The sequence below is a fragment of the Botrytis porri genome, assembly GCF_014898465.1.
Source record: "Botrytis porri strain MUCL 3234 chromosome Unknown BPOR_005, whole genome shotgun sequence".
Taxonomy (NCBI): domain Eukaryota; kingdom Fungi; phylum Ascomycota; class Leotiomycetes; order Helotiales; family Sclerotiniaceae; genus Botrytis; species Botrytis porri.
This window is the reverse complement of record NW_024066079.1, coordinates 1,376,414-1,400,909: the sequence shown is the minus strand read 5'-3', so window position 1 is coordinate 1,400,909 and position 24,496 is coordinate 1,376,414. Positions and strand designations below refer to the sequence as shown.

The window sequence follows — 24,496 nt, the reverse complement described above, 5'->3', positions numbered from 1 at the left end:
CCAGCCAGAAGTTGCCTACAAACAAGCAAAGAGCAAGCAGGATCGGAAGGAGCAGGTACAAGGTAGGAGGGTATTGTTCACTAGCCACTTGCCTCATGCCTCCTTCTCAAACCTGCTTTAACTTGGATTGAAAGAAGCATGCGTGCGTACCTGCCTCGTTTGAAGCATGGCTAGTGTCATATTTCCTCTCTCCTCCTAAGTATAAGAATGACACTTCTTCCACTCATTTTCCATTCCTCATTCACATCAAGAAAATATCAACAAACTCACTTCACACCTACAATCACAAACTTCAACCAACTTTTTCAACTCTTCACCTCAAAACAAAACTCCATCAACATGTCTGACAGTCTCCGCAAAGGTGTTGGCGAGCAAGTCTCCGAGAAGGTCACTCCCGACTCCCAAAAATCCACCACCACCAAGATCGGAGAGAACATCTCCGGAGGTGCTGACAAGGCTGCTGGTGCCGTTCAACCTTGTATGCAATCCTCTTCCACTCTTCCTCTCTAATCTTCTCGCACAAGATACTAACAATCTGTCCTCACAGCCGACTCCAAGTCCACCACCCAAGAACTCTCTGACAAGACCCGCTCTGGAACAGACGATGCCCAAAGCCAAGGAAAGGGTATTCTCGGTTCCGTCTCAGACACTGCCGGCGACGCTGCCAACACTGTCTCTGACACCCTCTCCAACACTGGTACGTAACATCCCTCTGCATCCCTCTGCATCCCTCGAACAATAAACAATAGCTAACCCGTCCAATAGCCTCTTCCCTCACTGGCAACAAATAAATTCTTCTCTTTCGAATAATTCACACTGTTGCGAAGGAGGGCAGGATGATGATTGAATCGAAGCACTGTTATTTCTTTTAGCGTTGGGATTGAATGGGCTTTACTTTTGCTTGCTACACATGATGGCATGCTTTTATGAATGTACGATATCCGGAAGGAAGGAAGGAATGAACGACTGGTAATAGTCTTAGTGTTGGTAAATAGAAATACCTTCACGCATACACGCGTTCTTGTCTTTCTTGATTGTGACATGAAATTGAATATGAATGTCACTGTAAAGTTACCCGCACCTCTTGCATCGAACCCTCTCACGCAATAGGTTTTCTCAATTCCTCTCTGCCGAATAATAACCCTGCGACTTCTCATCTGGTTTTCAAAGCTCCTTTCCCTCCATTTCGACTTCGATAATTAGACTTTGTTATCCTAGGCATCACTAACACAGCACACAACTTCTTTGACATCAAATCATGCACCAAGCAAGTACTCATTTGAAATCTTTGTATTTCTTCAATATCATATGATACACCCATTACTTCCCCACCCTTAACCTCATCTCAATCTATTGCATTTGATTGCATTCCCATTCCTATCCATGAAAACCCCTTACTCTACTTTCTCCACGACCATCTTCAATATCTCCTCGATGCCCTTCCCCGCATTCTTCGGATCCTTCGCTACCGCCTGCCAATACTCGCCGTGGCGAGGTTCGCTCAGTATACATTTCTGTATCACATCTGCTCGTTTTTCCTGAGTGAAACATGTTAGTCTCGATTTACATCCCAAACTCAGCCACGTCACCGAGCCGCCTATCCTCATTTTTAACGTCTGGAAGTAGGGAGGTTAGGACTTACTTCAGTACCATGCTGCGATAAAAACTTGTAATACCAAGCCCACGTATCACCCAAATCACTATCTAGTAAAATGGCCTTCTCGAACCAATTCTGCGCCTTTTCCAACCTTCTCTCGCCCCAGAAAATACGGGCAATAGTGACGAAAAGGATCGGGTCGTTGTCGACTTTCTTGATAGCATCCAATGCTCTCGGTTTCCTTTGTGTGCGTGCTTCAAGATTCCAAATCGATTCTGTGTATAATAATCCACTGTTGGGTACCTCTTGAAGAGCTTTTGCCATCATGATTTTAGCCTGCGCAGTGTTGTTTGCGCGTCGTTCAACTCTCACGGATTCTGTCCATAATTCTGGTGATTTGGGGACTGCCAACCGGGCTCTGTCGAGAATACTACGTGCTTTGACTACCATACCAGCTCGCTCTTCCAGTCGTGAATACAGTAGCCAGAGCGGAACAGATTTTGGACATGCTTTGGTCCCTGTGCTGTAAGCTTCACGAGCTTGTGGCATTTTACCTTCGCCTTCGTAGATTTGACCTTTCATCATCCATAATTTGGCTGCACCGGGGAACAGATTTAATCCTTGATTCGCGAGATCCAGAGCTGCGTCAATATTGCCTAACTGTCTTTCATATGCAACACTCTTTGTCCATACACGATCAGTTGGGGCTTCTTGTCGTGCCGTTTTGAGAAGTTCTCGTGCTTGTTCCGGTTGGTTGTTTTCTGCCTCTAGCTTTACCGCCGCCAGCCAAATCTCCTCGTTGTTTGGATTTTGGTTGAATGCTTTACCGAGGACTCTTCGTGCGTTATCAACTTCACCAGCTAGCCACTTCTCCTTGGCTAACATCATCCACAACACTTCACTGGTAGGGCGTGCTTCGACAGCCTTCTCGAGTAATTGCCACAAAGCTTCCTTGGTACCATGATTTTTTTCTAAATCTGCAGCTGCAAGCCAAAGCTTTGTGCTAGTAACAAATACTCGAAGGGCATAAGCATAAATAGCACGAGCAGTCTCATACTTTCCACGGTTGATGCTAGCTTTTGCATCCTCCATCCAAATGTCTTTTCGATCATCATCTTCGTCCAGTCCCCATCCAAGAGTTTCACGAATGATGTTACCACAAGTTAGAACTGCTCCCTCTTCCTCACACTTTTCTGCTTCAGTGATCCAGTCTTCTCTTTTTAACATGGCAGACTCCTTTGCTAGAGCTTTAACAGCACGGTTCATGACATTTATTTTAGAAGCTGTGCCCATTTGTTCACCAAGACGGGCAGCAGCTATCCAAATTTCATGAGAAGTAGGTATAGCTTTGCGAGCCTTATTGAGGACCTTTTGAGCATTTTCAGATGTTTCTAACCTCGCAAGCGCTAACCACAACTCGACTGAAAGAGGAATAATTTCCGTGGCCTTTGCAAGAAGTAGACGTGCATCACTAGGATCTTCCTCGAGATTGACAGCTTCTTTCCAAAGATTCACAGATTGAGGAATGTGATCTAACGCGTGCCTAATGACACGTTTCTTAGCCCTGGGTTCTGATTCCAATTTCATCGATTCAACCCATAAACGCACTGAACGATCGTTATTCCTGATGGCATTTGCTGCAATAATCTTTGCGTTGTGGTTGTCATTTAATCGAATGTTCTCCAGCCAGATATCCTCGCTCTTAGGACAATACTCGCAACCACGTGCGATGATATTACGTGCCGCTACAGTTTTTCCTGCAAGCTCTTCAACACGAGCGGCCGCAATCCATCCCGGAGCATGCTTTGGATTTGTTTTGATAACAGACTCCAGCAGAGTTCGTACACGGACGATATCACCAACTTGGGTTTCTCCCTCGTTAATTTGGGACTTGGCTAAACTTGTAAGATATCCTTTCGGGTCGATATTGGTCGCACTCCCAGACATTGAATCGGTGCCCTGAGATGCTTGATCGAGTTTTACTTTGAGCACTTTGTCTCTCGCCGCTCCAATATCCGCAAAATTGGTCATAGTTCCATCAGGTCCATCTCCTCCTGCACTTTCCCCGCCATCGTCCATTACAGTAGTTCCCAACTCAGTCGTATCCCGAGCTCCAGCAATAACACTATCAGGGACTGCATAAAACCTCTTTCTCAATTCTTGCTTGCTTCGTCGATTTTTACCAGTCAAATCACCCACTTCTGGTAAGTTTGCCCAATCTTCATCACTGACTGTTCCCAACGCTCGTTTCAGGTCCGCGAATTGTTGTTGGATTTTGGGGTTATTTCGTTCGTATTCTTCCCTTTCTGCTTTTTCTCGTGCTTCCCTGTAGGTAAACTCGTCGGTAATCTGCTCATCTATTTTCATATGATAAACCAAATGCATTGGAGGATGGGTACTTGAAATAAATGGGGAGACAAACCTTCTTATTTTCCGCCTTCTATCCATCTTCTCATCTACCTCCTGGTAAATTCTATCTGCTTCATCATCGTCCTTGTCGTAAACGCCACCTGAAAATAACCCAACTTCATTGTCCGGATCCTGAAAGCGCTCATCGTCCTCATCATCATCTTTCTTTTCTGTAGCTCCGTATGCTGTAGGAGCTGCTTGACCGAGTTGAGCAGCACGCTTTGCCAGAGCCTCTTTAATTTGATCTTCACTTGGTCCCTCTCGCGCAGGACCTAAGTCAGATCGTGTTGTAAATCCTGTCGCTCCTCGACCTAAACCAGCAACATAATTTTCTGGCGCCTTTTGACTGAGAAAATCGCGTCGACCAGACATAATTTCAAGCGTTATTGTATTTGAAAATCCAGGTTCAAAGCATTGAAATAATGAAATCTCGAGAAAAGATGCAAGGCTGAGAGTAAATAATCCCCGACAGCCTAGCGATTGAATAGCAGCCATTTTGAAGTGTTTATGTAATCAATATGGATCCACATGCGCACGGTCCATATGGCTCACAACTTCAGTAGATTCAGACCTCACTTGATACTACCATTCCCTCTTCCTTCTGTTTGAAAAGCAACCGTAGCAACCCTTTTCTGGTTCTTTTTGAGTAAGAGTCTAGTAAGAGAAGACATAGTATAGACTCTCTTCTCCTTCGGGAATATTCTCAAAGCTTGAAGATCTACGCAGTCTAATATCTTGGTCTTGGGGAATTTCCTTGGATCATTGGGAACCACAGTTAAAGACATTGTCACATATAGTTATCTCAAAATTATACTGTTTATAGCTTCAAAGCACAGAAGGCTGACGCCTGGTACTTTACAGTTGGTGTTCTAGCTTTTCATAAAGGTTTGGTTCTTGTAAGCTAGTTTTATCCTACTAGACCCCCCTGACTTCTTGCAAATTCAAGTTAAGAGTAGAAACTAGGACATTAATGCAGGCTCCTGTTTAGAAAACAGTTAAAGGATTAGCCTATTTTTTACATCATCTTTAGTTTCGTTTTCTACAAGTGTAGAAAGGTTTTCAGTGGAACTATTACACTTCACATTCTGGATCTCAACCTACAGACAAGCACCACCTCAATGCACATGTTTCATGTCATACCGTTTTCATAAAGCTTGAGTAAAACCCTTGAAAAGACAAAACTTTAGGTTGAGACTTTGGTTGAATATTGGCAAAGGCATCGAAAGCAGCGATTATCTTCGCCTATCTAAGCCCCTCCATTTATATGGTATGGGATTCTAGAATTGTTGTCCCGAGTATGACACTCGCTTCGACATACAATAAAACTCGTGATCTCAACAGTATGAGACATCATGCTGCTGCGTAGTTTCCTACCTTGCTTATGTTCTCAGCAGTAAGAGCTTGCGCAGCACTAACGAGCCGCCTTGGCTATACTTTTTGCATCATGGAACGAAGCGTTCGACTTTCCCAGCCCCTACACCATCAATTGCTGTGTAGTTATCATCTCAACTATTGAAGCCCAATCATGGCTAGGTCTGTCTGCGTGGAATTTGTTTCGACCAATAGCGAATCAAGGATGCTATGAATTCTGTTTTCGTGAACCGAATCGAATCTCCATCATGCAATCCTAGGTGACATATCTAAAACAAAGTTGGATATTCATGAAAATTCTGTATCTCTATCAGAAATAGAGCAAAGACTTTACGGTTACTCCTTGAAAAATCTAATTTTTGGACTTAGTTTGATCTTCTGTTCTGCTTGTGAACCACGTCACGAAACTGAGCCTAGTGACAATCACTTAAACTGCGCTTCACTATCGCTAGTTTATATTTTCAGTATATAGAGATTATCAAAACAAACACATCTGGTGGTCTAGCTGTCTAATTCACCGTTATAGTCAAACCGAAACTCAAGATCTAAGCTAAGCTAACAATTCTACAGAACGCAGACAGTCATTCACAAAAAATATAATTATTAAACACCCATCATGATTCCTGTGGCCACATGGTCACCAGCAACAAAAGATTGCAGCAATCAACTCAAATGAGAGGCTACAATAGCCACGGCAACACCACTAGTCATTTGACCACAGCAAATCGACAATTTACAACACCACAGCAAAGTAGATATTCACAACACTACAGCAATTTCAATGGTCACATAACCACGGCGATATTCGCGTTTGAAAATAGTTGTTCAAAAGCCGAGCGTAAGTACATCCATCTCCTTCCATCTGAATATGACAGCTTGTCCACCATACTTTTTTATACCGTTTAATCTTTACACATTACTATATGAAGTCTCATGTCAAAGATTTCTCAGTTTTTGACTACCATTGAAGTTTGGTAATATGCGCCTTGTGTTCTGGAAATAGGAATGGATTTGAAACCTTCAATTTGGGCTTGCCAAGGGATGGAATAGTATTAAAGACGAACAAAACGATGTTGGTGGCCGAGATTGAACCTGCGGGGTCCGCATGATATTTGTTGATATTTTACATTTTCACAGGTGAACGTTACCCCATCGTTATAATCATGAATTGATATTGAGAAGGTCGAGACCTCGTATGTCCCTTTCATTTAATTTCACATTGCCTGTGCACGGCGTACACTGCACCAGCGCCAAATCTCTGCCCTTAGTGTGAATGGTTCGCTCCGAATTACTCAAGCAAAAGAACAAGTTTTCGTGAGTCGTGACCGATGATTCAAAATTTCAAATTATTTTATTGTCTTGATGAATTACCGTAACAGAGGTTGCATATAACCACATGCATCTTTTGACAGCATGAGATACATCAATGTGATTGTTTATAGATCAACAGGTGTCACTATTTTCCGGCAAAGGGCGTAGAAAGGCTCCCAGAAGTTCGATTTCAACGCATTCATCATTTTTGTTCTTGCTTATTCAGATGTCGAGATATCTTAGAATCAATAGCTTCATTTCCGGTTTTCGCTTTTTTCTTAACCATAGAAGGTAACAGGACTTTCTGTAGAAAAGGTCTATTTACATTTCTCTGCGAGACTGTAAGGGAAGCCTTTGTAACTCTGGTGCTGATACTACAATTTATTTTGCGCAAGCTCCTCCTGTTGTTGAGATTTTACGAAGTTTGTCAAGATTTTCGATTTTTCGTTAAGGGATTGAACAACCGCTTTCTCGACTGTCGGTTTTTAAAGGACAATCTCATGTTTTGCAACATCCAATAAAAAATAAAAAATTATGTGATAGAAATATGGATGGTCTGTAAGTATCACTATCACTATTACTATTTATGTAATGGAGCAGCAAAATTTGCTATTTAAAGAGGGGGGAATGTATTGTGATAAAAGACTTTTGCAAAGCGAGCTCCCACCTTCTTCCCCACTTCCCCAAAATTCCTACACCACTCACTACAACTAGAAACCTCAAAGATACTTCCAGTAGATCTTTCCATTATCCTCAGCAGCCGCCATCAACTCCGGCATCAAATTTCTTTCTTCCCATTCTGCAATCATCCTATCCTTGTATTCCCAAAGTGGATAAATAGATTTCCCAAAAGTCTTGGAATCATCACAGTAAGCGAGATCGCAAGCCTTAGCCAAGTCCTTGGCTTTCTCATACAATCTAGCATCAACTTTGAAAATCAACTCTAATGCCGTTAATTTATCGTCCTCCTCAACGGCAGCGCTGTCTCGATGGACCGCCTCTGCATTGTCGATCTGGGCTTTGACCTCTTGAATTGTTTTCAACCATTCTTTGAATACTGGCGGAAATGTATCCGGCATGAGACGACTAAAAACCATCCCATGTACTTCCAAAGTATGCTGTACTTTGAATTCCTCCTCACAATTTCTGTCCATGATCCACAAAGCTATGGCATCGTCCTTCGAGATTCCAAACGTAGCGTCGAAGATGATTTCCAACTGCGGGTGTTTATAGGCTTGACGAATTGAGTCTGGTAAGAAAACTTTGAAGGACTGTCTACGTTCCATCTCCATGGCATCTAGTTGCGATTGTGTTTTCCTACGCGCAGTTCCCTTCTCCTTCACCATTCTGAAATACATTGATCTCAGTCTGATCAATTCAAGCATATTTACTTGTTCCGTTAAGAGACGTTTCTCCTCGAGCTCCTCCTTGATTCGACCAATCAGCTTGATTGACTCTTCATAATGGATGTCGTCTTTGGGAATTAGATCATTGGAGAGATCAGAATTTGATACATTGGAGTCCTTGGCAGTAGAATAAGTCCGATGAGTATGGGGAGTTTTGGGGGGCAAGAGCCATGAAAGGTCTTTGGATAGGCTGTCGGCCCCATTTTAGTAAAGAAAATGGACGGAAGAGACGCATTTTGGGTTAAGCTGATTGAAGGTTGATGCATGAATTTGTTTACAATGAACTTCAAAGCGTCTGAATAAATTATAAGAAACTTAAAACTTATTTATGATGGAAGAGTTAATTGAAAAGCCGTAGTATCGATAACTAGTGTGTTGGAATAATGGCGATGTTTTGTTTGTACAGCTCACGACTTCGATACCTGCCTGTGTAACTATCTACCTATTCAGGCTTATGGCCTAATCATCAAGGCATAAATGTAATCTGCTATGTTTGAATTCATACACTTGCAGAACCGAATATTGATAGATTTTTGTTAGATCTTTATTGAATTTGTATGTGTATCCATCAAAACACATTTCACGGTGCTCATATAGTATGAAGGAATCAGCCTCTTCGCCAACACATACTCTTCGACATGAGGAATTCAGCGTGACAGGGGCAACTTCGCCAGCGGTAGCGTCAAACAGATGATGGCATGATAGTAAATTCACGGAAGTGGGCCTCCTCCCTTCATTTCCAGTAGTACTTAGTTGATGTGGCGTATCCCGCGCCCAAAATTGATACATGCTTGAGTTCGATATCATTGCGGTCAACTTCAATCCACTGGGCGCATATTTGCGACCATTTCGACATATATCATACATTCCTTTATTTCTACCAGCCTTCAAATACCTTACACCAATCTACCTCGCCTGTAATTATCGTTCATTTCATCCCTCTCCTTCGCCTTGTAAAGGACCTCTGGATGTCTATGCACACTCGGCATCAAACCCAAACCAATAGACCTCCTAATTGCCTTTGCAATCTTTCTCTGATTGACCGGTCTCAATCCAGTTTCCTTACTGCTTCTAATCCTTCCCATCGGGGTTACATATTCTGACATGATGGAGAAATTCTAAAACATTCATTAGTCCTGCTCGTACTTCCCTCAACAGCGCCTGCGCTTGCTATACTCTCAATCCCCGGAAAAAAAACTAACCTTGTAACTCCCCGTAGCTATAGGATCAAAAGCTACCACATCAAAAACATCCCTCGTAACTTTTCCTCTCTTCTTCCATTTCGCCATCTCTATCCCACTCAAATCATGTGGCGCATAAACATCTCCAGCTCTCCACCTTCTATGTATTTGTTTTGTCAGAGCTGATCTCGAAACATTGTCTTCGTATTCCTGGGCCACACTCTGCTGCACCCTAGTATTGGCTAATAATGCCATGCGTCGCTCGAGGCCTTTCTCTTGAGCTTTGCTCACAAGGGATATGAGACTATCATAACCTCTCATTTCCGAGGATGATGTGTCGGATGTTGGAGGAAGTTCTGCGAGGAGTATTAGCAGTTGACTTTAAAGTGGAAAGATGGTTGGATCATAATTGACATACCTGCGGCCATAATTCTACTGGTTGAAAACCGCATTCCGAGGAACGGCGATAATACCGCATTGCGCACGGCGTTTAAACATTGTAGTCGAGGAGGCATGTTTGCTATAATTGAGCGATTCAATATCAAGACCACTTGGTGTTGCGCAATACCAAAATCTTGAAGTCCAAAGCGGGCCGAAACCCCGCATCGGAGCTGGTTATTCCGATGACCCGCAAAAATTTATTTTGATATCTACAATGGAATAATGATAGGCACTTGCGCCAGACACAACATCTTTCAAATCTTCCAATTGAACCCAATTATACAAAATGGTCCGTAAACTTAAGCATCATGAGCAGAAGCTCCTTCGAAAAGTCGACTTCACAACCTACGCATCAGATAACAATCATCGAGATGCGGCTGTGATACGAAGATATGCGATCCAGAAACCTGGGGATTACCAAAAATACAACAGACTCTGCGGTGTTAGTTTATATTTCCTGATGTTAAGCACCATCAGATACTAATACATACATAAATAGTCTCTCCGTCAGCTCGCCCACAAACTCACACTCTTACCTCCCGACTCCCAAGTCCGTCTAAAGCATGAGCAACTCCTCCTCTCTAAACTTCACGATATGGGAATTCTTCCCTCCACCGCTTCCACTTCCAAACTCTCCTCCGTTGAATCTCACGTTACCGTTTCCGCATTCTGTCGAAGACGTTTACCAGTTGTAATGACGAGATTGAGAATGGCAGAGACGGTACAGGCTGCGAACAAGATTATTGAGCAAGGGCATGTTAGAGTGGGTACGGAAACTATCACAGACACGGCATTTTTAGTGACGAGAAGCATGGAAGATTTCGTTACTTGGGTGGACGGTTCGAAGATTAAGAGAAATATCTTGAAATATAGAGAGAAATTGGATGATTTCGATTTGTTGTAGGGGATTGGAGACGAGGTTTGGCATGGTCGGAGTCTTGGAAGTAGGAAAAATTGCTTTGCTTGGAGTTTGGGGGTTGATGGATTCATTAGAGATGGATACCTTGAGATAATTCATGGATACAATAAGTTGTAAAGTATGGTCAGAAACTAATGATTTCGATGGACCCAAGTTTCTGAAAATGGAGTGCTGGTTAACTTGATTACTGAAATCGTGCAAAGAGAGATGGAAGCAGGATGACAACAGAAATTCTTGATATTACGGGATATGGAGGAAGGGCAGTCTCATGCATGGCTTTTACCAGGAAAATCGGTATGACAAATGCTGTGAAAAAGCACTTCCATAGAAATCCCAAACTGCTGTCTTTCCGCAGGAGACAACCGATTTTTTATGACCCTGATTGATCTTGTTCCGATCACATTAGTCAACTTAGATTCTCTGGTCAAGGTTCACCAAAAAGCAGTCTTCTGCTACGAGAGGTAGTTATAGAAATATAGCTCCATCATCTGACATCTTCACATTTTTGATCATCTGGCTTGCTTGCCTGCGTGGGGAAACTATTTTATTTATCATCTGAAAGCCATCATGGCAAGTGTCATCTATACTACTATTGTATCTGAAGCTTTTCTAGCAATTTGCTCAAACAACAAGTATTGAAAAGCATATCATTCCTCCCATAACAAAGTCATGATATTTGAAACTCTTGCGCTCACTTTTTCTCATTATACTGAAGCTTTCCACAGTCTACATGGACTGATTTCTCAATACTCACGCGCTGCGAATATCCTTCATTCATCTTAGTACAAACTTTCTACTCAGAAGCCCCAGCTGCACCACACTCAATACTCTGGATCCGATTCGCATTCACATGACGCAGGGAAGTCGGCATGTTATTCGCAAAGAATGGTACACTATCTCCAGCACGCTTCTCCATCACCTGCGGTTCAACATCTACAATTGTGCTTGTTGAAGATGCACTCATTGTAGAAGTAGAAGCAGAAACACCATAATACGTCTTGGTAGGATAAAAATTAGGTTCCTGAATATAAACTGTCTCACCACAAAGAGTTTCCACCGCGACCAATTCGCCAGTCGTGAGAGCACTGACGGGGATCGTAGTACCTGCAACAGCGGTATTGCACATCGTAGATGTAGATGTGGACGTGATGTCCGTGGTATTTAGTGTCCAAGATGCAGGGATACCGTAAAAGGTCTTTGTGGGGTAGAAATTGGGCTCTTGGATATAAATTGTTTCCTCGCAGAGAACTTCGACCGCGACAAATTCGCCGGTTGTGAGAGCGCTAGCGGGGATTGTGACGCCTGCGATGGCGGGGTTGCATGATGTTGTTGTGGCGGCGATTTGTTGTTTGTCGCCGATTAAGGGGGTTAGGATTAGTGGTGGGATTGAATCTTCGGATGCAGATGCAGAAGCTGGAGCCGGAGTGTCGGTAACAGAAGCATCAGATGCGGAAGTAGAAGCCTGAGCATCAGTAGACGAATCTTCAGATGCAGAAGCATCAACCTGCGTGCTTGCAGCAGGGAACCCAGGGGTAGGAAAACTATATGGTGTATTCCCAAATGTACTCGTCACAGCAACGGCTCCCGCAGCGAGAGTGCTGGTGCTAGAGCTGGTGCTGGAGCGTGTGGGTTCCGGAACGCCCCATTCTGTGGCGGGGAAGAAGTTGGGTTCTTGGATGAAGATGGTTTGGCTGGAGAGGATGACGATGCCAACCTGTTGAGTTGGGGTTGGGGTTAGTGATGGTGTTCTTGAAACAGGTATGTGAGTGGTGGTCACGGGTATATTAGTGGTAGGGTGATGTGAAAGGGGAAGTGGTAAGATCAAATATGGTAGGAAAGAAGTCTAGAACCTACCTGCTCACCAGTCGTCAAAGCAGAAGTAGCAAGCGTAGTAAAAAGACCAAAAAGACCTGAAATTCTCACTCCTGTAGCTTCTTCCTCACTACGCTTGATAGGGTTTCCAGAAACGATGGCAAAGAGAAAGGACAGAATTGCAAGGAACTTGATTGTAAAGACGGGAACAAACATTTTGAATGAGTGACTGATGGTTGGTTGATTTGTGTTTGTGTTTGGTTTTGTTTGTATTGTATTGGACGGGTTTGTATGTGAGGGGGAGTTGGACTGTCTGAGAAGATGGACAAGGAGAAAGAGAAAAGAAACAGAAAGAGAACAGAAAGAGAAAGAGAACAGAACCAGAAAAACAAGAAATGAAAAGACGACCTACTAGGAGCAACTCAAGAGAGATACAAAATATTCATTAACTCCACTCAGCCACTTTCTTCCAGATTTCATTCAAATCTCTTTCATGCGTCTATTTCCCATAGTGAATGTTACAGATTGGAAATGAGAAATTGGATATCAGATCATGATACCTTTAAAAGGGTTTCATCACCCCGAAGCCCGAGAAGTGAATTAGTTGGTAGATGGAAAGTTTGTGATGAATGTTTGCCTAGGTGTGTGATGTTGTCTGTTGTGTTGAGTGTATTGATGAATGTATTGATGATGGTTTTTGGATGAAGAGTAGGTAGCAAGTCGCAAGTAACAAACAGTAAACAGAATCACAGAGTAGACAATCTTTGTTAAAATTACCTTGTTGTGTGAGTAACACAATTCAACTCATCAACAAACACAAAATGCAGAAGAACTGTATAATTCACACCAATATCTCTCTTTCTTCAAGTGAAGAACTGTTCATCAATAACTATATATTCCTCATTCATTCATTCATTCATTCATTCATTCATCCTATCAACATCCTCACCAGAAAGTCACCATATACTAAATATCTCCCCAACTACCTACCTTACATCCAACAAGTAACTCTACATCGCGAGATCCCCTCTCTACTTCACCACAAAATTCTCAATATACCCCGATAACCCCGAGGTCAATCTAATAGACTAATACCAACCAAAACAAGCTAATTTTGGATTCGGCTCGGATTATCTTATCACATCATGTCTTGTACACAAACCCCTCATGTACCAATCTTAGCTACTTTATTAGAAAGGGAATGAGAAGTGGGGAAGAGATGTTTACAAACGTTTATATATACCTCTGTAATACCTACTTCTATTTCTCTTTCTCTCTCAGTGAAAGTGTCCACCTTTCTTCAGATACATTCTTTCTGCAATCCATTTCGAAACACTTGTTCCAGTTTTGAACTCTCTGTATCATACTTGTACACTTTGTTTGTACTTTAATTTCAAGTTTGATAAAGTCCATTGTACTTCCAACACCTTTGTATCATTTCTCAATACATAACAAGGACTCAACTACCCACACGCCTGAAAAATGGTTCGTCAAGGTAATGGTTCGGCGGAGCGCAGTAGCGGTATGTATATCTCCTATTACCCCTGTGAAACTCACCTACTGTATCAAGATCTTCGCTCGACTGACATGTTCCACAGACGGGAATTCAAGGGAATCTCAAAGAGAGACAACTGGGTATGTTGAATCTTTCTTCCTCTCTTCCTCTCGTCCTACCCCTACCTCCCCTCCTCTCCTTTTTCTCTCCCCTACGCACACTAACACCCCCCAGCATCCCCCTCCCTCTCTCCCCTCCACCAGCAACCCGCCAAAATCCCCCAACAACAACCACAACAACAACCACCACCACCATCCCAGCCCCCCCACGACCCCTCAACCCTCACCCTCACCAAAACCCACACACCCATCCTATCCCCCCACCAATCCACCCCCCCTTCCACGCCCACACAGCACAACTCCACCCTCCTGTCTCCACCCCGGAAAGTCTCTTCACCAGGAGAAACCTCCCACCCTATACCGCCCTTCCCATCGCGGATCTCTACCAGCCAGGAGAAACCTCGATCGGCGCACAACAAGGAATACCCGGTGGTTCATCTTTGGGAGCCGGAGTCGGAGCTTCCCATGCCATCCCTGTTGGTGGCGATGGTATGCAAGCATCGGGTACCTCTTCCGCTGCGGGATTTCCTGGCTCTAAGAGCAGATACACTCTGAAGAAGCGGGAATCTAACGCCAAAGCGTCGGGGTCCACTCCCAAACCTTATATCGTGAAGCCCAAGTCCAAATCCTCCAAAGTAAAATCCCGAGTTTCCAAGTCTAAGAAACCGGCAGAGTCCTCAGCCACAGCAGCACCGCCCGCTGAGGATCTAAACGAATATGTAGATACTATCATCCACACCCTGAGTAAATCCCTCTTATCTCCTAACTATGTTTCGAGACTTGCTAATGCGATTGTGATATAGCTGGCGTGGTTGCCGATCTTAATGGTGCCGCGCAGACTATTCGTGATATACGAATTGAGCAGGAGCGGAGAAGAGAGGCGAGAGCGGCTGCTGCTGCTGTTGGAAGAGAAGATCCTGCGGAGGAACAGGAAGATGAACAGGAAGACGGAGAGGAAGAGGAAGAAGAAAGTATGTTATCTGATTAGGCTGCGATTATTGACTTTGCTAATACGCTCCAGACTGATCGACTTTCGATCTTCTTATTTATTGTCGTTGGCTGTCTTGTAAGTATCCCTGGTCATGGGTACAGGGTTTCAGTCAACAAGAAGAGACAATAAAAGATCTTCTACCAGCCCAACTCTTCGATCGTTTCTTAGCAGAACGTTTTTTTAATAATGTACACACAGACCAGATACAGCTCCATGTGTCCTCATATATCGGTGGGATAATATCTGTGTGTGGTTGAACCAGATTTTTTTACAACTTTGGTGGCTCTAGTATGCTTTTAGGATGTATACTTCTGGGTATTCAGAGAAGTGTCATACATAGTTGGATACTAAAAAGCTCTTTAAGGACGGGTTCCTAGGAGTATAAAGGTCGGACTAGATGCATTTGCATCTTCTCTAGTTAATTTCGGAATAGAAAGTTTTGGGCTTTATGATAGAAATTATAAATGGTTGATTACCGTCTTGAATGGTTTCGTGGAGATGAAAATAAAGAGCCACTAAGTCATAACTTGCCTGCAAAGATAACGATACAATTTTGATTGGTAAAAACGATGCTCTCAAGTCTCTTGACTTCAAACAGCATTTTGTTTTGGAAATAATTCGGAAGAATATGTAAGCCAGTTGATAGTCGATAGCAATCTAAGCACCCCACGGTGCCAACATCTGATGTGATCTGCCCAAAATATAGTCTTCTGATAAAATTTACTCGATGGAACAGGCTATTCACCCATCTTCATCATAATTCCCCAATCTCCGAAATTGCGGAAAACATTCAGATTTAACACTTGAAGATATCATGTCTGAAAACGACAACATTTTAGCAACGGCTAACAAGTCGCTAAGAATTGAATATTATCGCAAATAGCAAAAAATGAAGTCCTACCCCAATCTCGAGTTCTCTTCGATTCATCAAGAGCATTCTAGATTTGCAGTGAACTTTCGTATTGTAGAAGGAGGAAACCCATAGAACAATATACCTAGGAAATTTGAAGCAAAAGAATATAACCCATGATTACAGTCCATTGTCTCCTTCCTCTGTAGACCTCAAAATGAAAATAGCATCATGGGCCACTAAGTGTTTGATTAACATGCACTTTCTGAGTCTAAAGAGTAATGGACTAACTCGCAGAAAAATCATGAACTCTTTATGCCATGTAACAAGAGTACAATCAACCTTTCAACATATCCCCACCACAAACGAAATGAAAGATATCAAGAGACCAACTGAAGTCTATAAATGACATGCATTCACAACACCATATTCAAAATTGCAAAATATTCCAAAAACAATCAACATGAATACTCCAAATAATGTAACCACTGGCCTCTATTGCGAGATAGACAGGTTCAGATGCTTAAAATGCGGGCACGATGACTACCGCCACAGATACCGATGTCAAAGACATTTGATTGGGGATGCTTATTGTAGAGAGGCGATACCCATGATAACGCCGGATAGAAATGTGTTTTGTGGAGATTGCGCAGAAGAGTGAGTTTCGAGTCTTTTCACATTTGCTAGTACACGACTAAAAGAAATTATCGGCAGTGATGATCTGGATATAAGTGATCAGGGTCGTATGTCACCGGAACTTCTAGCAATTCAATATGTACCCGCCAGCAGCAATATGACACAAGGAGGAACAGCGGAAACTCAGCCTGCATCTGCCAACACTTCGCAAGCACCGCATCCTGCCGATCCAAATATGTCATCAGGAGGGTGCAACGAGCCTAGAAGTATACCACTTTCGCCGTTAAACCCACAATTCTCGGCTCATGTACCTCCAGTCCAAGATGACGCCATAGCACCCCTAGCGTCTCAAAATCCCCCCTCAGCACCGCCATCATCGTGGAATAGTAACATAACCAGAGCACCACCACTAGCATCGGAACCAACACCACCACAAACACCAACAGCAGAACCAACACCACCACCAACAGCAACAGCAACATCGCCATCAACATTAGCAGCGCAACCAGCAGCGCAACCAGCAGCGCAATCAGCAGCGCGACCAGCAGCGCGACCAGCAGTGCAACCAGCAGTGCAACCAGCAGCGGAAGAATCAGCGGAACTAGCACCAATACCAGCGATAAGACACATAGGAATTTGGGAGAGACTTCGTAGGTGGTGCTGTGGCAGCAGTTCCGAAGAATCCGCTGCGTAAAGACAAATTGGCATCAAGAAACAAATGGAAGGATATAGACGATATCATAGCAAATTGAATATCAAGATTTTCTGACTGCTCTGGTATTCGTCTCAATGCTTCGAATTTTGATTTGAAATTGATTTTTGTGCCGTGATATTGAATGTATGGTTATGAAATTGAGATTGGAGTTATCCCATGTGGAAAATTGGATGACATTTGTTGTTCACTGGAACGTTCACAGAGAGCACTGGTTTCGTGATAGGCTTGTATGGTATTGCAATTTCGCATGCGAGAGAATACACATCTAGAGTACTCTTTGTGCTCACAATCTTGTACAGAGAACATCGAACTATTAATCTTCCTCTACTGACTGTATCTTACGATATCAAATCATTCCATCCTGCCTACACAGACCGAAACTCGATCCAATGACATCGTTTCAGGCTACAGCATGTACTTAAGCAGTGGGTGATCACATCCAAAGACATCAAATGATTGTGATCATTGAACAGCGCTATCGAAAATTGGTGTAGAATATTTTATTGACTTCCACAAGATATAGTTCAATGCTGGTCATTTGCCATGATGATCACCATGTCCTATCCTGCATATAACTTCAAAACAGGTGCATCTTGTGGAATTGGAATGCACTCGCATGCTATGTATTTTCACTTTAGAGTTATGCGTTTGACATAGATGGTAATGCCAGACTATACCTCATATGCAGTGATATGAGATAAATCAGCCATCGGCGCGTGCTCGAGAAATAGCAGAAGCCAGACTAAACGACTCTGCCGCACGAGGAGCAACTGTGCAAAAAGTGTTACCGATACTCGATGGTAGAGAAAGAATTCTGAATGAATCCAGTTACGTCGAAGGAGATTTGCACCAAATGCTTTGCACTCCTTGATGATTATCAAGTAACGAATACGATGTATATCGACAAGCTCTCCGTTATCTCAACCTGACCGTATCGCGTGTAACCAAACATCAAACACCTATGATATATAACATCTATGATATATTCCACGAGGCGAAGTAAAGGATGTGTGGATACCGTTTGAATTTCCTCTCGTAAGCATTACCCTACCCAACCAATCACATACCCTCACCACACCACCGGTCCACCACAGCAAACACAGCCAGCTTTGAAACCCAAAGATCCGAGATGATCTCGAGGTTAAACCAGCCTTATATTCTTACATTGATCGACTCCTTGAATAAAGTCAAAGAGTTGGGCGCTGTAGATCGAAAAGCCTAATTGCCCTACTTGCATGGATTGCGTGCAGGCTGGACTCTGTGATCTGTGGTTTCTACTCGGTCTTTAATCATGGTCCGGTTTGTGAGACTTGACCTGTGAATGTAGTTCATCTAGAACGATGGTAATGATGTGAAGAAAAGCCATTAACGCCCATGATCATTTTGACCGCTAACGTGGCGGTTAAGGTATGACTAGGTAGGTGTCTGGCTGTATCTAACGGGGCGTTTGGTGGTAAATGAATGCGAATACCTACCCGTTATCTCGTGGCGCAGTAATGTGAGTTTAGTATTTGACCTATCCCAAGGTCTACCTAGATCTTATGTAACTTCACCTGCGGCTCTGTTGAAGGCTGAGGTCTGCCTAGGTGGTAGATGATGTGCTAATAAGTATCTAGCTTGTATCATTAGCATGTACATCCGAGCACAAGCCGCGGGAACTACAATAACTAGTTACACACCAATATGAGAAGTTTGGATGGAATTGTTTCATTGCTTTATTGTGAACCTTATTTGTGAATGTAGAATGTAGAATGTAGAATGTTCCCAAGATACGAAGGCGTCATCGTCATTCATTCCTTCTCGACGTCCACGCTGCATAAGTTGGTCATTTTTTACAAGGATACGCCCCTCCAGCTCTCAGGCCAGGACGAATAGATAGAAGGTACCTACCCAGATGATAATGCCTCCCTCTTATAATATGTACGAAAATGTGAAGAATGAATTGAACGACCATTCGAGAGGTTGGGAGAAAAAAAGAGATTAAAGATAATAATAATAATAATAATAATAATAATAATAATAATAATAATAATAATAATAATAATAATAATAATATGATATGAATGTAAATATAAATATAAATATAAATTTAAATTCAAGGTAATGACCAAGTGCCTTCTTCATATTAATAATTACCTACCTAGGTAATCATTGAGTAATATGCTTGTTATAGTTAACTAACTTATCAAAAGAAATACGAGATCTCACCATCTACCTACCTACATCTCCGTCTTCGTCCAACATCTCAACAATTATATAAACTGTAATATCAGTCCAGTGTCAGAAACGCTCTATAAGACATTAATAAGTAATTATCACGAGGCCCAAAATGGGACCGAACCCCAAACTTTTGATTACTTCCTTTCCCTCCCATACTGTACCTAGGTTGGTTGTCACGCTTCCTTGGATTATCCAAAACTTAATCCTAGCGCTACGAGGGTTCTTCTGCTTCACCAGATCAAATACTCCAAGGTTCCCCGTGGTTAAGATAGGTACCCAAAGAGATGTTGAGCGTAGACGCCCGAGATACCTCTGTGATTCCATGTTGTAATTACTCTGTAAGGTTACAGTATGTTGCTTGCTTTGATTCTTGCGTTGAGTAAAAGTTGAGTGTGTGGATTTGTGCATTTGTGCATTCAACCAGCCAAAAAAGCTTGACTTCGCCCAATTCATATTATATATTAACTATATATGTACACTGACGCAAATTTCCAGTCCACTCCCACTTTCATCCGAAGTACCCACTGTCAAATTGTTTACCCCCCCCCCACAATTACTCGAAGTATCTCTGTGGAAATTTAAAGAATCACCCCTCATTTGTGATAAGTTATAAGTTACACATTACATATAACTAATAAGCTTCTCACCAACATCATCAAAACATCTATCATTCATTCGCTCCTCAAACTATATAAATCAATCACTGGGCTTATATCAAGAGATGTCGACATAAGCTAATTATTGGCGCATAAGCCCGTGGGACCAACCATATCAAATCCTAATCATCAAATTTATTCACTACCTACCGACCGACCGACCTACATACACACGCTCGTGTCAGGAGGGGCAATAGGAAGAGTGAGCGCGCAAAGTATCAGCAGCGAAGCCTCGATCCAAAGTAATCCTCCAACTTCCAACCCCCCCCCCCCAAACCAAACCAACAAATAACAACAACTTGCATCTTCTAGTCCTCCTTTTCTTCTTTTTATTAAAATCATTTACAACCAACACATCTACTTACAAACATATACTGTGTGGTCTTCGGACACATATACGATTTACCCTCACTTTCTTTTGGCAATAACTACAGGGTAAACAATTCAAAATGCCTGAGCGAGTTGTTCGCAGCTCTTATCATGACCGAGAGGTCGACTATTATTCCTCCGATGAAGAACGGTCAACGTACGGTCGCTCGAAACCAAATGGTAGTACTTATCGTACCGTCCAACGTTATCGGGTCGCACCGAATCGAGTCGAGGAAGTAGACGACACTCGATCCGTTCGTTCTACCCATCGAGAGTACGAAACTCGACAGGGTGATCGAGTTGAGGTGGATCGTCGAGTCGAAATTGATCGCGAACGGGAACGATATGAGCCAGAAGTACGACGAACGGAACGCATCGAAGTAGACCGAAGAGTTGAGGTTGAGCGCGAAAGATACGAGCCCGAGCCAAGACGTACCGAACGAATCGAGGTTGATCGAAGAGTAGAAGTGGATCGTGAGCGATACGAACCTGAAAGACCCCGTTCAGCTGTCGACTATGATCGAGCGGTTGAATATCAAAGAAGTACAGTTGAGCGAGCTAGAGAACCCGAACGAGAACGAGATCGCACTAGAACAGTAGTCTATGAGCGGGAGCGGGAACGGGAACGAAGCGGGAGTCCCTTACCTTGGGAACGGCGTCGAAATGATAGACCATGGGAGACGGATCACGAAACTGATGTCACAGTTGAGAAAACAATAGCTCGACGTCATAATGAACCCTATGAGCTCGAAAGATACTCCCGAGAAACCGAATACTATGATCGACCGGAACCTACCCCACCACCAATTATCATTCGACAAAAAGCTCCAGAACCCCAACGAATTATTGTTCAAGAAGCGCCAAGTCCGGCTCCAATTATCATACCCCAAATTGCACCAGAATCACAACGGGTTGAAGTTATTGAAAGAAAGACAGAGATACAACAAGAAATCGTTCCACGACCTGATCCACGAAGAGAAGAAGATGAGTACTACTATCGCAGGGATGTTCGCGAGGTTGGCGGGAGAAGAGATCGTGACGAGGATTATGATCGTCGTTACGATGATGGATATGATAGTGAAGGTTATGTCATACGAAAGAAGGTTGTCAAGAGAGAAACGCGCAGTCGTAGTCACAGCCCTCATCACCGAAGACATTTGGCAGAAGGTGCCTTAGCTGGGGCTGGTGCAGCTGCTCTTTTGGCAAGCCATAAGGAAAAGCAAGGATCTGAAGTTGCTCATCGTGGCAGAAACGTTATTGGGGGAGCTGCATTGGGTGCGATTGGTGCTGAAGTAGTTACAAGAGCACGCAGTCGTTATCGTGACAGTCGTGAGGGCAGAAGTAGGTCAAGATCAAGCAGCCCACATGGTCATCATAAGTTGAAGACAGCCCTTGGTTTGGCTGCTGCTGCAATTGCCGCTGGAGCTGCTGTCAAATATGCCCAGAACAGAACTGCAAACAAGGAAGAGTTAGTTCGTGGTCGAAGTCGACAAAGAAGTATGTCTCGTGGTCGCCGCTATTCTGATGGCGATGAATATTGGTCCGATGAGTATGAAAAGCGTACTACCATCATACGTGATGGAAGTAGGAGCAGGAGCAAGAGTATACATGCCGATCCAGCGCATCGTAAGAAATCCATCGCAAAAGCTGGAGCTGGAGCTGCTATAGTCGCTGGTGTCGCCGAGCATTTCCGAAATAAATCCCGAAGGCGTAGTGGTCAACGATCACAATCACGAATTCGAACAGCTGCGGAGATAGCTGGCTCAGGTCTTGCGGGTGCTGCAGTGGCCGGTTTGTATGAGAATAGAAAGGCCAAGCAGGAGGCCGAGGAAGATGAAGTATACGAGAGACGGGAGAGAAGAAGGAGCAGGACTAGGAGCAGAACTAGAAGCAGGTCGAGAGCCAGATCTACAGGCGTATATTCTGATCCAGGTGTTGACCCAGAATTAGGCATGGTTCAGTACGGTACTGAACCTGTATACACGCACCAGCAGCCAGCACCATTCGATCGACCTAACGAGTACGATCCAGCTGTCGCGGCGGCCGCAGCTGGAGCTGCTTACGGTGCTACCAGACGTAGTCGAAGTCGATCGCGCCGACACAAACGCGATTCATCTAGCGAAGATGGAGAACGACCACGATCGCGATCACGAAGTAGAAGCCGTAGCAGAGTACGAGATCTTGCTGCTGGTGCGTTGGGGACGGGTGCAGCCGCTATTGGAATCAATGAGTACAGAAAGAGAAAAGAGAAAAAGGAGAAAAAAGAGAAAAAGGATGCGGAAAAACATGAGCGTGAGCGCGAACGCAGACGTGAGGTCCCCCAGCACTCTAGATCAAGTTCCCGCTCGGTTTCCCCGTCGGAAATAAGATCGTCTCTATCCAAAAGATTTTCAAATCTTATCCCCAAAGCCCCCGAATGATCTTGTTATTTCATTTTCATGTCCATAGGTACTTCCAATATCTATTAAATCACTTGTTTGAGTGGCTCGGCCTCATGTATCTCTTTCTTTTGTACTAACATTCGTTTTCAATCAGGCTATGAAGACGAAGCACCTGAGAGTTACTACACGAATTTCCGTGATGAGACATATTCGCCTTCGCCGCCTCACGCTTCCGGAGGTTCATACTATCCTGAAAAAAATGCATTCCCACCACCTCCTACTTCCAACCCAGAAACTTTCACCCATCATGGAAATAAATCTACACCTTTTGTCAATGAAATCCCTCCTATACCTCCTTACAACCCTCAAGACTATGCAAGTCAACGCCCTACCACTCATGATCCTCATCAATACCCACCTTCATCCAGAATTCCTGGTGACAATGTGAGTACTCATCAATCTTCGACTCCCGAACCTTTTATGACAGTACCTCCTCATACAAGAGAGGAGTCTTATTTCCCTTTTCATGAAACCTCTCCACCTCAAACTGATCATGTATACGACCGGGAGGGTGCGTTGTTTTTATTAATTTCTTTCCATGTGTACAACAACATATTTATCATGATTCCATCAAAATACTAATACATGTTTTAATAGATCGTCTAAATGTTCCAACACCATCGAGACCCGATTCACCCTTAACACCAATCGAAGCTACTCCCTCAAACAAATCTGTCATGTTCGCTCCTCTATCTCCCACTTCCTCTCGTCGCTTGGAACGTATTCGTAGTTCTAAAGCGGATCGATCTACTTCTACGGTCAATACGTATGAACAGCCCAATCCATCGTCGGATCGTCGTTATAGAAGAAGACGAAGACGTAACTCGGATCCTTCTTCTGATCGACCTTCTAGACCCCGTAAGCACCGTAAACATAGGAAAGGAAGACATGGCGATGAGAGTGATAGTGAAAAGAGCGAGGATAATGATGTGGAGGTGTTGCCAGCGAGGTTTGATAGAGATGGGAGACCGTTGAGTAGGAGTAGGGATGGGAGTGGGAGTCGCGAAAGAGAAAAAGATATTGCGAAGGAGTTTGGGGGTGGGAATGAAATGGTTGAGAGGGTGGTTAGGGGGGTGGGAGAGGTGGTTGCAGGGAAACAGACGTGGAGTGATCTTTTGATGGGCTTTGTTAAGGAGGGTGGGTTGGCGGGGAATTCGAGTCGTGGCTCTGTGGCGGATGTAGAGGATGAGGAAAGGGAGGGGAATAGGGGAAGGAATGGTAGGAGAGCGAGTAGGAGTAGAGGGAGGGATAGGGATAGGGATCGAGAGATTTAGGGGTTGGATAAAGCGGGTGTGCTTTCTTTTCTGGATTTTTTGGGTTTTCGCTCATTTCCTCTTTGCGATGCTTGGGATGGGTAATGATGTCACGGCCGTGGAAATAATACCTCTACTTTATTTTTTGGTTTGCGTTGGATTTTACGCGTTGGATTTCTTTGCATTGGCTTTTTTTTAATTTAGATATGCGTATATGAGCATTACGATATCATGAATTTGGACATGAAATATGAAATATGAAATTTAAAATATGGATACGAATTTCTTTTGCATTTTGAATTTG

The 24,496-nt window shown here is 43.5% G+C and overlaps 9 protein-coding genes across 9 annotated transcripts; 5 read left to right on the top strand and 4 right to left on the bottom strand.

Moving 5' to 3' along the window:
• Positions 1-339: 339 nt before the first annotated feature.
• EAF01_004111 (uncharacterized protein) lies at positions 340-791 on the top strand (the record flags this gene model as incomplete). The annotated part of the gene is made up of 3 exons (XM_038912365.1): positions 340-478; positions 548-697; positions 766-791. 3 exons carry the CDS (start codon positions 340-342, stop codon positions 789-791), a joined length of 315 nt encoding a protein of 104 aa, XP_038772049.1.
• Positions 792-1,274: 483 nt separating this feature from the next.
• Positions 1,275-4,378, bottom strand: EAF01_004110 (uncharacterized protein; the record flags this gene model as incomplete). Its single annotated transcript, XM_038912364.1, has 2 exons — positions 1,275-1,538; positions 1,643-4,378. The coding sequence occupies 2 exons, from the start codon at positions 4,376-4,378 to the stop codon at positions 1,395-1,397; spliced, it is 2,880 nt and encodes a 959-aa protein (XP_038772048.1). The 3' UTR covers positions 1,275-1,394.
• A 3,029-nt stretch (positions 4,379-7,407) lies between these two features.
• On the bottom strand, positions 7,408-8,034 carry EAF01_004109 (uncharacterized protein; the record flags this gene model as incomplete). The annotated part of the gene is made up of 1 exon (XM_038912363.1): positions 7,408-8,034. One exon carries the CDS (start codon positions 8,032-8,034, stop codon positions 7,408-7,410), a length of 627 nt encoding a protein of 208 aa, XP_038772047.1.
• Positions 8,035-8,990: 956 nt separating this feature from the next.
• Positions 8,991-9,790, bottom strand: EAF01_004108 (uncharacterized protein; the record flags this gene model as incomplete). Its single annotated transcript, XM_038912362.1, has 3 exons — positions 8,991-9,212; positions 9,297-9,631; positions 9,694-9,790. 3 exons carry the CDS (start codon positions 9,788-9,790, stop codon positions 8,991-8,993), a joined length of 654 nt encoding a protein of 217 aa, XP_038772046.1.
• A 212-nt stretch (positions 9,791-10,002) lies between these two features.
• On the top strand, positions 10,003-10,620 carry EAF01_004107 (uncharacterized protein; the record flags this gene model as incomplete). Its single annotated transcript, XM_038912361.1, has 2 exons — positions 10,003-10,158; positions 10,216-10,620. 2 exons carry the CDS (start codon positions 10,003-10,005, stop codon positions 10,618-10,620), a joined length of 561 nt encoding a protein of 186 aa, XP_038772045.1.
• An 808-nt stretch (positions 10,621-11,428) lies between these two features.
• Positions 11,429-12,663, bottom strand: EAF01_004106 (uncharacterized protein; the record flags this gene model as incomplete). Its single annotated transcript, XM_038912360.1, has 2 exons — positions 11,429-12,349; positions 12,490-12,663. The coding sequence occupies 2 exons, from the start codon at positions 12,661-12,663 to the stop codon at positions 11,429-11,431; spliced, it is 1,095 nt and encodes a 364-aa protein (XP_038772044.1).
• A 1,266-nt stretch (positions 12,664-13,929) lies between these two features.
• On the top strand, positions 13,930-15,087 carry EAF01_004105 (uncharacterized protein; the record flags this gene model as incomplete). Its single annotated transcript, XM_038912359.1, has 5 exons — positions 13,930-13,969; positions 14,046-14,082; positions 14,177-14,805; positions 14,865-15,032; positions 15,083-15,087. 5 exons carry the CDS (start codon positions 13,930-13,932, stop codon positions 15,085-15,087), a joined length of 879 nt encoding a protein of 292 aa, XP_038772043.1.
• A 1,278-nt stretch (positions 15,088-16,365) lies between these two features.
• EAF01_004104 (uncharacterized protein) lies at positions 16,366-17,232 on the top strand (the record flags this gene model as incomplete). The annotated part of the gene is made up of 2 exons (XM_038912358.1): positions 16,366-16,559; positions 16,590-17,232. 2 exons carry the CDS (start codon positions 16,366-16,368, stop codon positions 17,230-17,232), a joined length of 837 nt encoding a protein of 278 aa, XP_038772042.1.
• Positions 17,233-19,856: 2,624 nt separating this feature from the next.
• Positions 19,857-24,469, top strand: EAF01_004103 (uncharacterized protein). Its single transcript, XM_038912357.1, has 3 exons — positions 19,857-22,808; positions 23,034-23,450; positions 23,537-24,469. The coding sequence occupies exons 1-3, from the start codon at positions 20,579-20,581 to the stop codon at positions 24,211-24,213; spliced, it is 3,324 nt and encodes a 1,107-aa protein (XP_038772041.1). The 5' UTR covers positions 19,857-20,578; the 3' UTR covers positions 24,214-24,469.
• Positions 24,470-24,496: the final 27 nt, after the last annotated feature.

Coding starts and splice junctions, on each gene's coding strand:
- EAF01_004103 (XM_038912357.1), top strand. CDS start 20,579: ATGCCTGAGCGAGTTGTTCGCAGCTCTTATCATGACCGAGAGGTCGAC. Junction 22,809..23,033: donor GCGTGAGCGCGAACGCAGAC/GTGAGGTCCCCC, acceptor GTTTTCAATCAG/GCTATGAAGACGAAGCACCT. Junction 23,451..23,536: donor TCATGTATACGACCGGGAGG/GTGCGTTGTTTT, acceptor ATGTTTTAATAG/ATCGTCTAAATGTTCCAACA.